We start from the raw sequence: 13,238 nt of genomic DNA, 5'->3' as shown, positions 1-13,238 counted from the left end.
ACCATGATTATCTACTTATTTCGGAGGCTGATCCACTATTCACTACACACAATACTCAAGTCCAGTCCAATAATATCCAAGTCAACCTACCGAATCAGCTCAAAAAATTACGGACCCTTAAAAGCAATTACATCTTCAAGTATTGGGTTCAATTTACAAGTAAGGTTTTGATTCTCGTCAAATACGAATTTAAACCACAATTGCTAACCCATTATGAGGCCTAGCCCATCCCCTCTCCTTTGTATAAATAATATCATCTTTTCAGAAAAAAAAAAAATTACAAGCGAGGAAAAATACCACCAAATAGTAGGATGTGTTGCAGATTAAAAAAATAATTTAACAAAGAAAAGAAACAATGAAACTTGTCTACAATACATCCATTTACTTGGTACAATTACCAAACAACAGTCATATATATTATAAGGAAAACTAATGAAAATGGTTTGAAAACTTTGAGTTTTAATGATAAGGACAAAATAAAGGGTAAAGTGAACAGTTTCGCGAGCTTTTCGTTAAAACTCTCATTATTATAATGACTTCCAATGATCATATCTGACCGTCAATGAGTGATTAATTAAGTACTTCAACGTATCCTAGTCAGTCCTGAAACTATGAGTAGAATTATAGAAGTCCCCAATTGCAATTAAATTTGGGCCAACATTCTTAACGAAACTAATATATCCTCCATCCTAAATGACTCAAGCCCAATATATCCTCCTTCCTAAATGACTCAAGCCCAATTCATCTTGGGCCCTAAGTATCGGACTAAACTTAGCCCAACTCAGCTTACTTAACCCTTAAATCTACGGTCAAGATGTTTCCAACTTCATAAGCCAATCAGGACCGTCCGCCATGCCATCCCAAACCACCCATAAAATTGCTATAAAACCCTAATCTGTCACTCCCACCATCTTCTTCTTAGTAGCCCGCCGAGAAACCCCTAACCCTAGTTCATCGTCACCCAAGACACAGCGGCTACTACTCGGTGAGTAATCTCTCAGATCCCAATCCTGCTACGGTTTCAAAAAGCATTTCCGTTTCATGTGATTTGATCTGTAAATTTTGAGCATCGAACGAGCTGTTTGATTGTGTGTTTTCGTAATTTGGATTGGTTTATGCGTCTGGGATACGTTTATTAATTTGATTGCTGGCTTGTGTTTCTGTTTGTTTCCTGCGAAAATGGAGCGCTGGGATAGCATTTTTAGCTTGATTAACTCTGTCTGGTTGCTGGGAAAGGTATCACTTTTGGAAAACGTTTTTGTTTTGGGTTGGGTAGCTGATATTTAGCTTAACTACTGACCAAATGAGTTGATTTTTTCTGTAATTGTTTTCTTAATATTAATGTTTTGATTGTTTTCTTGTATGTTTATGTTTTCTGAATGTATTCAGTGTTGTGGATGAAATATGGGAAAATTGGTTTTACCGTATCGATTTTAAAGGTTTGGAATCGGTTATATTAAATTTTTTTCTACGTGTTTTTTATGTATTCCTGGTGTTTTTTATGTCCTTTACAAGTCTTAAATCTGTCGTTGTATAATTTTTAGTTAGCATGTGCTCCGAATTTAGGTAACTTTATTTATTTAAATTACAATTGCTCTATTGAAGTGAAGTAGAACTCCGAATTTGTTGTCTTTCGTAGATCTCGTGTCTGAATGCGCCTTTATCTTCATGTGTGATGCGAATAATTTATTGAGATGATAGTACTTAAGCTACTATTTTCATGTATAAGTTCAGTTTGGTGTTTATTGAATGTACTTGTCCTCTACATGTTCTTGACTTTGTGATGTTATAGAGATGGGTGAAGAAGTCAAGGTAGTGGTTCCAGAGTCCGTGTTGAAAAAGAGAAAGAGGGAAGAGCAGTGGGCCTTGGCTAAGGAACAGGAGCGTGTAGCTGCCAACAAGAAGAAGGCTGAGAACCGGAAGCTCATTTACAACAGAGCAAAGCAGTATTCTGAGGAGTATGAGCAGCAGGTAGATATTGTCACTTTCGTAATGTTCATTTATTGTCTGTTGCGTTTCTGCATGTTGGTCTGATTATTTGTTGTTGAAATTGGTTTGTTTCCCATGTTTAGGAGAAAGAGTTGATCCAGTTGAAGCGTGAGGCTAAGTTGAAGGTGGATTTTATGTTGACCCAGAGGCTAAGCTCTTGTTCATTATTCGTATCCGTGGGTATGTTCTCAATGTTCAGCTTAATGGAAATGAAGTCCAATGATATGTGCTCCGTATCTTATACTTTAATTTCTTAAATTTTCAGTATCAACGCCATTGACCCAAAGACCAAGAAGATCTTGCAACTCTTGAGGCTGAGACAGGTAGCACCCCTAACCCGTTAACCTAGTGATACAAATGCTAACCTTTCTATTAGGATTCCTTTAGCTTCTCTCTTTTTGTATTTTTAACGGTTGTCTGATGGTTTCACATCATGAAGTGAGAAGGCTTTTCAATCTATCTGGTTGTTCTTTCATTAGATAGCTGATGATATCTTTAAACACAGTTGAGTCTTGATCATAGAGTTTATAGCTTTCCTATAGTCCTGTATTTATCCGCTTGCCTTTATCCATTGTTAAAGTTATGAACTGTGTTAATTGGTGCCCACATATTTTCAGTTGTATGTTAAAAGTTTAATTTTGCTTTATCTTCTAAAACAGATCTTCAATGGAGTCTTCCTAAAAGTTAACAAGGCCACCCTCAATATGCTTCACAGGGTTGAACCATATGTTACTTATGGGTGTGTAAACATCTTTCACATTCTATTTCCTTTGTCTCAGCTGTAAAAGTCTGGAAATGTATGATTAATACGAGTTGAATGATTTCAGGTACCCCAACTTGAAGAGCGTCAAGGAATTGATATACAAGAGAGGGTACGGTAAGCTGAACAAGCAGAGGATTGCCTTGACTGACAATGCCATTGTGGAGGAGGTTCGTACCTTGCTGCTAATGCGTGTCTAATTGGTTTCATTAATTGCTGCATCTTTCTAACATGTGCTATTGTCACAGGCTCTTGGCAAATATGGCATCATCTGCACGGAAGATCTTATTCACGAGATCTTGACCGTTGGTCCTCATTTCAAGGAGGCCAATAACTTTCTGTGGCCATTCAAGCTTAAGGCACCACTGGGCGGTCTTAAGAAGAAGAGGAACCACTACGTGGAAGGTGGAGATGCAGGAAACCGTGAGAACTACATCAACGAGCTTATTAGGAGAATGAATTAGGTCTATGCAGTATTTCATTATTCCAGTCATTCGAGTTCTTTCTGTCAACTACTGGGGATCTGGCACTTACTCCTTTGTTTAAGTTGAACACTGGTTTCGCTTTAAGGTTCATGACTTGTTTTGGTGTCGGAATATTTGATTCACATTTTGAAGACTTAAATGCTAGAAAGTTTTGTTACATTATATAAATGTTTTGCATTCGATGCTGCCTGCTTGTTTACTTTTGCCAAGGTTTTAAATTGGCTAGAGTTTCATATGTTTTGATGCCCTCATTTTTCGTTTCGTTTCGTGATTAAGTAAAACAATGAAGAGGAATTAGATGAAAAGATTGTCCTCAAAACAAAGTAGGAAAGGAATGGAGTGTTCTGGAGTAGTAAGAGCATCTTCAACCGTTGGTGGAGGCGATGGCAATCGGAGATGCGTTAAAGGGAAGGCTGCGCGGCTCATTTTCAGTTGCCTAGATGTTGTTAAGAAAAGTGAATCACCGCGGAGAGTTAGCGTTGTGAATTTGATGAATGTAGTGTTTGTGAAGCATGTGCTCGTATATGTTCTATTCGTCTGCTGATTAATTGGTTAGAAATTGGGAACAAATATTCTCCAAGGAAGCGTGTGCCCGCAACTTCCGAGGAAGTTTTGGCTTTGAAGGAACCCTAAACTTGTGTGAAAGTTACAGCTGATGCTGAGGACAACATCTACAAAAAAAAAAACATGATGAATGAGACCATGGCCCTCATTTGGTGTAAATGATTGAATTTGAATGGATAAGACCTAAATTTTTAAGGTACGTGCAAGTAAGAAATATCAAAATTGCCACCAACCTGAAGATGGAAGAATTTTTTTCCTTTTTCTTTTTATTAAAAAAATTATTATTAAAGAGAAGAAAAGAGTTCGAAACTATTACATTAATTTAGGGGATGGGGTTTCGAACATGTGATGCATAGGTGGAAGCCCAACATCATATCCACTAGAATATTGGACCACATGCAACTTGGACGTAGGAGATCGATGTTTCAAGAAAACTTATTTCAGTTGTCCCTGTAGGGATTAGAAGGAAGATTTTTCTTCATATACAATTTCCCTCAAATAAAAAATCATTCTCTTGTGCATTCAATTTAGGGAACTTTAACAAAAAGCTCCGGTACTATTCATTTTAACGAAAAATCACATTTTTGCATTAAAAAGTCAATCATGATGCTATTCATTTTGCCTTTTATTTTATCCTTATCGTTAAAACTCAAAGTTTTCAAATCATTTTCATTGGTTTCCTTTCAATTTACCGTCAACTTTGAAAATCTTCCATTCTTATCCAATGGAAGGCTTTGAGGTTTTAGGTCGGATGTGAGGAGGGTACATATATGGGTTGAGAATAGTAAGTTTTAACGAAAAGCCTACAGTACTATTCACTTTAACAAAAAACCACATTTTTAAACTAAAAAATCAATCCTGATACTATTCACTTTACCCTTTATTTTGTCCTTATTATTAAAACTCAAAATTTTCAGACTCTTTTCATTAGTTTTCATTTGAGAATATCGTTTCCTTGGTAGTCTAAGAGTTCGACTTTGAGCTGGTGAATTGTCTTTGGAATTGAGCAAATCTTGTGGTCCTTTTTTAATTATAAATTGTGACTTGGAGGGATGGTAGCATGCCCGTATTTATTCTCAGACTTGGTCTTTTCTAATTCCTTTTTCTTATGCCCTACTCACACCACCTAGTACCATCTATTTTCCTCTGTTCTGTTATACGGGATTTAGGAAGGAAATCGAACTCTTGACCTAAACTTCCTAACCCATTTTCCGCCGACTCTTGAACTAATCTCAAGTGCATGTACCCAATCTCCTCCTCCATCAACGGCTTCGGCGTGGAGGAGCCTCCAATTAGGGTGACTATATGGACGTAGAAAATGAAATGAGTTTGTCTTGAAGTTGGAAACAATTTTAGTCCGGCAGTGCGTATACGACCAGGTGAATGTGACAAAATCAGCTTGCACACGATATTGACCGCTCATGCAACTTTTTTTTAACACTTGAACTAAATTTATAATCTCCGTTTGAAAGTTTAGTTGAACATCTCTAAGAATGAGATATTTTGTATTTGTTCCCATAGGATGTAATGTGAAAATTGTCATAATCAGACAATATTATACAACTCTGCGAGTTTCATGTTTTATTCAAAACATAATGTAAAGTTGGAAACTAGTGATCGATATATCTTTATAGTGTTACAATAAAGCATTATTTATCACGTATCAATGCTAGAAAAAGGCCCGATTGAGCCATATATCTAATGTGTTTACATAATCAATATTGTTGATGCAAACTAATTAAGGGGAAGCACGGGCACTTGTTGCGTGCTTACTCATGATCAGAGTACAACTCTCGTCTTTCTTCTGCTCCATTTCACAATAAAACAACAATCAAAATCCGCACACCTACACAATGACACACCCAAGCACTCACACACACACACACACACACACACACAGAGATATATATATATATATATATATATATATATATGTATATCAGTCCCCTTCCGTTAAGGTATCAAGAGACAGCAGGAACAAGGCGACTGGAACAAATGGTGCAGTAGAACTTCCTCTTGGTTTTGTGCGAAATGGGGATGAAACAAAAAAGCAAGTGAGCGTCGAAGTCCCATCCCATAACTGGCCCTCCGCAGTAGGGGCAAGCTGCTGCTGCTCCTTTCTTACCTACCACTTTTTCTCGCAGATCGAACACTGATAACACACTCATTCTCTAAATCTATACCAATCTCTCTGTCTTCCCTCTCTTTATATCATGCATTTGGCATATCTGTCAACGTTCTGCAAAATTTATATTTTTCTGGGAAACTGCCGCTCTTTTGCTACTTTTAATTTGGTTGTTTGTGTTGTTGGGAACAGGTAATAGGGTAAGTAAATTAATACGTTATCTTCCTGGAAGGATGCGGAAAGTTCCTCGTAGTGTGAAAGATTGACTCGGTCCAAAGCCACCAAACGTAGCCCGAGGTTCACGCGGTTCCTTTTTTCTTATTCCTAATTTGTAATGTCAATGAAAATGCCATCCACTCTGAAGTGTCACCACCAAATACCGACTAGTAATTAGTGGAAAGAAAACCAATGGTCATTATATAAAGCATATGAACTGTCAATCAATGGGCTTGAGGTTCATTTGAGATTGCGTCTCTTGCAAGCACTTTTACCGGAGATTAAGTGCTTTTGAAAAAAGAAAATGAAAGTATTCGCCAAGAAAACATTAAAAGCTGATTTTAGATCATCTTTAAAAGAGATGTCAAATTTTAAATTTTAAATTTAAATTAGAAAGTTTACGTGACACTTTAACATCTTTTAAAATTTTGATCTGTAACTGATATGCTAAATTTTAAACATAAAACAAAAATTCATATGTATTTTTTTTGCATTGGGAATGAAAATAAACAAAAGGATAATGATTTAAACCAATAAAAAATTAATAAAAAACATTTAATAATTAATTAAAAAAATCTGAAGGTGCTGTCAAATTTAGTAGCAAGGGGAAGAGATGTCATTCCATGTCATACCACATCAAATTTGGCTTTTCGGTTGAAAAATATTAATATTGTCTTTTGATACCGTTATTACTCATTTGAATATTTTAACATCTCTTTTGAAGATACTCTAGAATTCAAAATCATTATTACATATTTATGCTTAATATTGTCAAGAAACGCTTTATTTATTAGGGTACGCAATTATTTTTATTTTTTAACACAATTATTTTGATTTTGGCGATTGAAACGAATGAATTGAAGAAAATTAGACTTCCAATAAATTATCTATCAATTTAACTGCTAAATGATGACGTGGTAGCGCGTATGCCTACTTCTGCTTAGATAATAAAATAAAATCTAGAAAAGATTAAAAAAAAAATTAAAATTTGAAAGAATTAACTACAGTGGTGGAAATGTATCAAAACTTGCATATCTGTGTGAGTTCAAACAAAAAAAAATTAAAAAAAAATTAAGAGCCTGTTTGGTATCATATTTGAAATTTTTTATCATTTCTCAAAACATTTCTTAAAAACATTTCTTAAAAGCAATTTTTTTTTAAGACTCAAAAATTTGATTGGTTTGCGATTTAAAATTTTTAAATCTTACTACTTAAACTACACAAAGAGATCTAAAAAGAGGGGTGGAGGAGAGGGAGAAAGAGGAGAGAGAAGAAAAGAAAGTAAGAGATGATCGAAGGAAAGAGAAAGAAGAGAGAGAATCGGACAATATAGAGAGGAAGATGAGTGAAAGAAAGAACCAAGAGAATAAAAAGAGCAGTTTGAAGGAGAGACGTTAAAGGTAAAAAGAAAGAAAGAGAAAAAGAAAAGAGAGAGATAGATAGATTTGGAGTGAAAAAAGAGGAGAGGGAGAAAAGAAAAAAGTGGGTTTAAGTTTAAAAACTCTAAAAACTCACTTTTTATATTTTTAGAGAATAAACTATAATTTTTAGTTAGTATTTAATTCAATTTTTAAAAATAATTCTACCAAATAAATTTTAAGGATTAAAACTTGAAAATTATTTTTGAGTTTAAAAAGTTGGATTGAAGTGTTTAGCAAAAGACCTAAGGATTTCTTTTTGGCCGCCGTCGTCCCCAATCATCCGCTCCCTCTTTTTCCCAGCGCCAACCTCGCCAGCCCTTTCCCCACCGTCCTCTTTCGCTCCCTAACCTCACTCAACTTTTCTTCGATAACTCCATCTTCCCTCATGAGTTTATTCAGAATATTGGATTTGTGAAATTGAATGCAAAAATAATCAGGAAAATTAGGTGACGGACGAGGGCTGAAGCTGAGGGTCTGTAGCTGCGTCGCGCTAGAGCCGTCTTCGCCGCCTGAATCAACTCGTTCTCAGAACCCGCATCGCTGCCACTAGGTTCGCCTGATCAGAACCGATGACCCGCTGCTTCTCAAGAACCGCTAGCACCACTGTTTTGCACCCGAATCTGATCTGCACCGTTTGCCTGACCTAGCCACTGCTGCTGTATCCTGAATCGATATCCCATGGTTTCGAACTGTTGCCGCCTTGACCACTGCACGAACCCAAACCCAGAAAGCACCAAATCCATTGACGTTGCCCCCACATCGTACCAGACCCGATTGCCTTGAACCCCTGTGAACGATTAGGGACGAAGGCTGCAAAAACATCCTTCATTTCTTCATTTTTTATTTTTAAGATTTCAATTTTTTTTTCTTTTTTCCAATTTCTATTTTATCATTTAAAAATGACTAGGCCTCTCGCTTTGCCACATCATCATTTAATAGCTAAATTGATAAAAAATGTAACAAAGATTTAATATTGCAATAAATTTATAAGATGATGTATGAAATTGTAATGTTTAAAAGATGAGATATGAGTTTGTTATGTGATCCGAAGTTAAAAGTAGTAAAATATAATTTATCCTTTATTTTCTCATTTTGGTACAACAATTTTGAAAAGGGGAATTTATGCTAAACCGCACAATGAGATATGTATGAAATTTGTCATCCATCCATCCATCCATGAGACTGAGTCGAATCTGAGATTGAGAGCGAGGATAAATACTCGTAGTCCGCAACGCCGTATAAGTGGCTATTGCTAAGCAACTTCTTTGGAAGAAGATTCAAGGTATATGGGGGTAGATATTGAGGCCTAATTTTTCACATGTGAACATCCAACCTATGTGCTTCATCATCACATTAAGTGCGCCTTCACCTAACGACTACGCCAGAGCAGCCGTCCAGCCACCAATGCCGGTGCTCGTCTCCAACCCAGCTCAAATTCCCAGGCCATAGCCAACCCATGCCGGCATGCCGCCACCCAAAGTGGCAAATCACGCCTCAAAGTCAACCCAGACCGCTGTATTTCGAGCCGTTTTTCAGACGCTAATCAATGAACTGTCGTTCGAAGAACAATGTCCAGAATGAATTTAAAGAAGCTTGTGCTGGGGCTAAAGTTCCATGAAAATAGGTTTGGTGTAGATTTTTATACAATTTTGCATAACCATGGCTAAAGTTCAGCGAACTGCCAATCGCACACAAGAAAATTTACGCGTGGTATCTCAAAGTATTGGCAGTTCGTATACATGTTTCTACATCCTGCCTAAACGAAGCAAGAAGCCGTTCATGTCATAAAATGAATGGTAGCACCACAGATTTTCTGAAAAGAGTTGATCAAACGTTACCACAGAAATATGAACTTGTGAATCATGGGGATAGTTCTATTGGATTGTGTGCCTCGATATCAACATGCCGTATACCAGGAACAAGTGCTTGGATCTCCTTCTCCAATCTATCAACTTCACTTCCTAACGCTGTCACTACCTCTTCACCTGCAATGGGAGATGAAGTTCATAATGTATTGCACATTGAACTCGGTCATCAAAATGATTTAAAAAAGTACATAAAAATATACACTTGAACACATACCATAGTTTGACATCATTTTAAGTAATGCAGTATCATCCTTCTCCTTTGCAGCTTCACGAAACTGCATCGCATCCACATAACATGCAGAAATCAGCTCATACGCCAATAATGTGAGTAAAACATTTAGAATGAAACTCCAGGTCGAAGAAAGTTTCAAAAAATATAGAAATGGTTAACCTGTCTTGCCCATTCTTCACGCCCAGTCCTAGAGAGATAATTTTGAACTACCACCACTCCATTGAAATCTGTACCATGCAGATAGCGACCATTATATCACTGATTTCCAAATAATGCCAAATGTAAAAGAATGTGAACTATGGAGGAAGAACATATAGTTGAAGTAATAAATTTCAGTTTTAGTGGTAACCAAATTACAAATGAAATATGTCATCGTTAAGTTAAAACCCTGCAAACATCTGCATGTTGATAATTTCAATGCGTTGCTAACAATAAAGATCATGATACACTTTATTTACAAATTCGGCCAAAACTACGAATACCAGAACAACAGTGGTTTGTTAGAAAACGTGTTTAACTGATAACCTAACCCAATAGGAATCAAGAAAATAAAGAAGACAAGATGCAAGGAAGTCACCTATTTCAGCCTTAAATCTGAAGAATCCAGGACCAATCACCTCACTTTTGCAATCATATAGAGAATCCACAACCTATAACAAAATCAGTTATATTAAATAACCTAAAAAGCATGAACGTATATCAATTACCAAAATCATTTAGCATAATTATACCGGGTCATTTTTCAAAAACTGGAGAACCTTCTCCATATCATGGTCATCCATTGCCCTGCCAATCAAAGCATGTCGATTCCTTTGGATCAGAAAAATAGCCACCTGCATGGTAGATTCAACTCAGTTGTATAATTACAGTTTCACTGTGGGTCTGAGTCACAATGTGTCGTGTTACTTCGGTTTCTTTTTCTTTTCTTTTTTTCTGAATACCCAGCATTTGGTAATCAGACAACTTCAAAATCAGCATTGTATTGCAGATATTCACTTCATTTTTTAGACAGCAATGTGGTATTCTATTACAGTTTCTGCATAATTTTTTATTGAAAGAAGCATCACGTACCATTCCAAGTAGGTTGCCAACTACAATCGATCCTATGGGATCATAAATTGCATTTCCTGTTCTATTCACTGCAACCAGTGATGCTGCAGCAACAGCAAGACCAGTTACAGCTGCGCCATCCTGCATACATGAGATATTTTACAAAGGGATAATAGCTTGTTTCATACCAGAATAATTATATTCAATCACCTACAGAAAAGTAACTTGACAACTGCTAACATGTAGAGAATGAAACTAAGAAATATATGTGTGGCTTCATCAATTCAATCAACTCTAGGCTTATGCTACGTTAATGACGGGTTTCAACAACATTACATGTTGGGTTTGACTGCTTGAGATAGTTTCTTGCAATTAAGTAGACTCGAATATACTAATTGGTGTCACTGAAACTTTCATTCGTCCCCATTTCTATGCCTAATCATTTCTTCCTTTGCAATCACAGAAACAAAAAATTTCCAACAACCAAATGAGAACAAAGAAACAACAACCCAGTGTATTACCTCTGTCATGACTGCAACAGATGTGGGATCGTGTCCGCGCCATATAAAGTCTCTCAATTTCATGCCCTCAGCAGCTGCACCTTTCTTGACAGCTTGTATGGCAACAAGAAGAGAAGCACCTAAGGAATGGATGCAAAGGTTAAAAGGGGGAACGTGAAAAGGAAATAATATAATCATATGCATTGAGTTGTACCTTCAATAATAAATGAGCCACCAATCACAAGAGCTGCATACTGAATATTTGGAGGAGGCTGACCAAACCGCAATAGAATTTACAAACACATCAGATAAGCTAAGAAATTAAACATAAGACGTTAGAAGAAAAAAAAGTACAAATAGGTTTTGGTAACAAAAGTTTGCCAAGTAAAAACTCAATTAGTAATAACCTGTGAAGTCCACAAGTTTTGAACTCCATGAACAATAGTCGCACCCGAACCAAGACAAAAGATACCAACAGCAGATATCAAGGACCAGACAAATCTTTCCTTGGAGTATCCATAACTGCCAGAATCAAAGACATAGCATGACAATTAAAACTAATTTTTAGTGCAAGCAGAAAATAATATATATGCATGTAGTTAATTTCTAATCACAGCTCTTGACCTCTATATTATGCACTTGCAACATCCAATTCCACTGGAGTGAGTATTCTAGATCATAAAAGTGCTTAAACCAGTCTAACTAATGGCTCAGTCTTATTCTAGGTAATAGATTTCTTCCTGCGGAAACCTTTCTTAAGACTGTTACATAATGCAAAACTTGTGTTGATAAAAAGACAAATGAAACAATGAAATCTAATGAAGATCAACGATGCGAAAAGTTGATCACGGTATAGAAAGACTCACGGATGGAGAGCATCCGGTGCACGCCTTGAGCTACTCAAACCATAAGCAAGAAGCGCCTACAATGTCAACATGGATTAGTTTCTCGGCATGAATGAATCGATTCAATCGTGAAATGCAAAATCACAACAACATTGACTTGGAATACCTGATTTGCAAAATCCGCAACCGAGTGCACAACTTCAGCAAACATAACATGGCTAGAGGTCGATAACCAGACACCAAACTTGAGAGAAAATACAAGGAAGTTGCACCACAATGCAGTTGTGACTGCCCTTTGACTAGCATATAGATTTAATGGAAAACACAAGAGTTCAATAAAATTCCAAGAAATTAAGGAAACAAACAATAAAAATTTACAAAATAAAAAAATTGCAGACATTTCCGGGCTCAGTACCTGTGCTGGTCATTGAATTCAATCTTCACCTGCTTAGCTCTAGTAAAGAAGCCTGAAATCAAAACATACCCAATTACCCAAATGTACAAAATCTTCAGCTAAAATTGACAAATTCATCACATTCCAAATAAAATTTCATGAATTCCAAAATCGAAAAAGGAACCTACTGCGATGGAGCAAGTGCTGCTGCTGCTGTTGACGAAGAGCAACATTACCCGAAGAAACCAAGTCCGGCAAGACGACCCGTTTCGAGCAAGGAGCCGAGGAAACCAGGCCGCACAGCAGAGTGTGAGTGGAGGAGCTAAACGGAGCGTTTTGGGGGACGCTGCGATCGTCGTTCTTGGTGTCTGAGTAGTGAAAGAGCAGAAATTGGGAGGAGCAGCGAGGACTGAAGCAGTGGGTGCGGCGAAGGCGGGAGACGAGAGTGTAGGAGGACGTTCTCATCTCATCTGCATGGAAATGTTCATGGATTCTCGGAAAGCTACTGCATTTCGATTGTTTTAGGGTTTTGAGAAAATAGTGAAGAATCAGAGACGGTTGAAGGTGATGTGACAGTGAGCTAAAGAGATGCTTTGCTCGTAGAGCGACGTTAACCAATTCCGCCCTAAAAAAGTTAAAAATTAAATCATAATTTTTTTTAAGTAAAAAATCATAATTAAAATTAAAATTTTCCAAGTGGTTCTTTATCATTTGGTGGAAATAAGTTGTGCTTTCTTGTTCTAACGTGGATTCGGATTATGTCGACTTTTTAATTTAACATTTAACCAC

At 36.8% G+C, this 13,238-nt stretch overlaps 2 protein-coding genes across 2 annotated transcripts; one reads left to right on the top strand and one right to left on the bottom strand.

Moving 5' to 3' along the window:
• Positions 1–826: 826 nt before the first annotated feature.
• Positions 827–3,416, top strand: LOC103926816 (60S ribosomal protein L7-2). The gene is given in 8 exon segments (XM_048572585.1): positions 827–985; positions 1,793–1,971; positions 2,073–2,109; positions 2,112–2,169; positions 2,255–2,312; positions 2,649–2,728; positions 2,817–2,919; positions 2,998–3,416. Coding segments are annotated over 7 exon segments (729 nt in total). The 5' UTR covers positions 827–985; positions 1,793–1,794; the 3' UTR covers positions 3,214–3,416.
• Positions 3,417–9,170: 5,754 nt separating this feature from the next.
• On the bottom strand, positions 9,171–13,041 carry LOC103926815 (metal tolerance protein C4-like). Its single transcript, XM_009335693.2, has 13 exons — positions 12,638–13,041; positions 12,471–12,522; positions 12,222–12,354; positions 12,077–12,132; positions 11,618–11,732; positions 11,425–11,482; positions 11,232–11,350; positions 10,732–10,851; positions 10,392–10,493; positions 10,238–10,310; positions 9,820–9,887; positions 9,643–9,703; positions 9,171–9,545 (listed from the first exon to the last, which is right to left on the bottom strand). Exons 1-13 carry the CDS (start codon positions 12,912–12,914, stop codon positions 9,421–9,423), a joined length of 1,359 nt encoding a protein of 452 aa, XP_009333968.2. The 5' UTR covers positions 12,915–13,041; the 3' UTR covers positions 9,171–9,420.
• Positions 13,042–13,238: the final 197 nt, after the last annotated feature.

Source organism: the organism of the source record quoted next, unplaced genomic scaffold, assembly GCF_019419815.1.
Source record: "Pyrus x bretschneideri cultivar Hongxiangsu unplaced genomic scaffold, Pyrus_bretschneideri_v1 Contig61, whole genome shotgun sequence".
NCBI classification, from domain to species: Eukaryota; Viridiplantae; Streptophyta; class Magnoliopsida; order Rosales; family Rosaceae; genus Pyrus; species Pyrus x bretschneideri.
The sequence above is the reverse complement of the archived record's forward strand: the minus strand, read 5'-3'. Positions and strand labels throughout refer to the sequence as shown.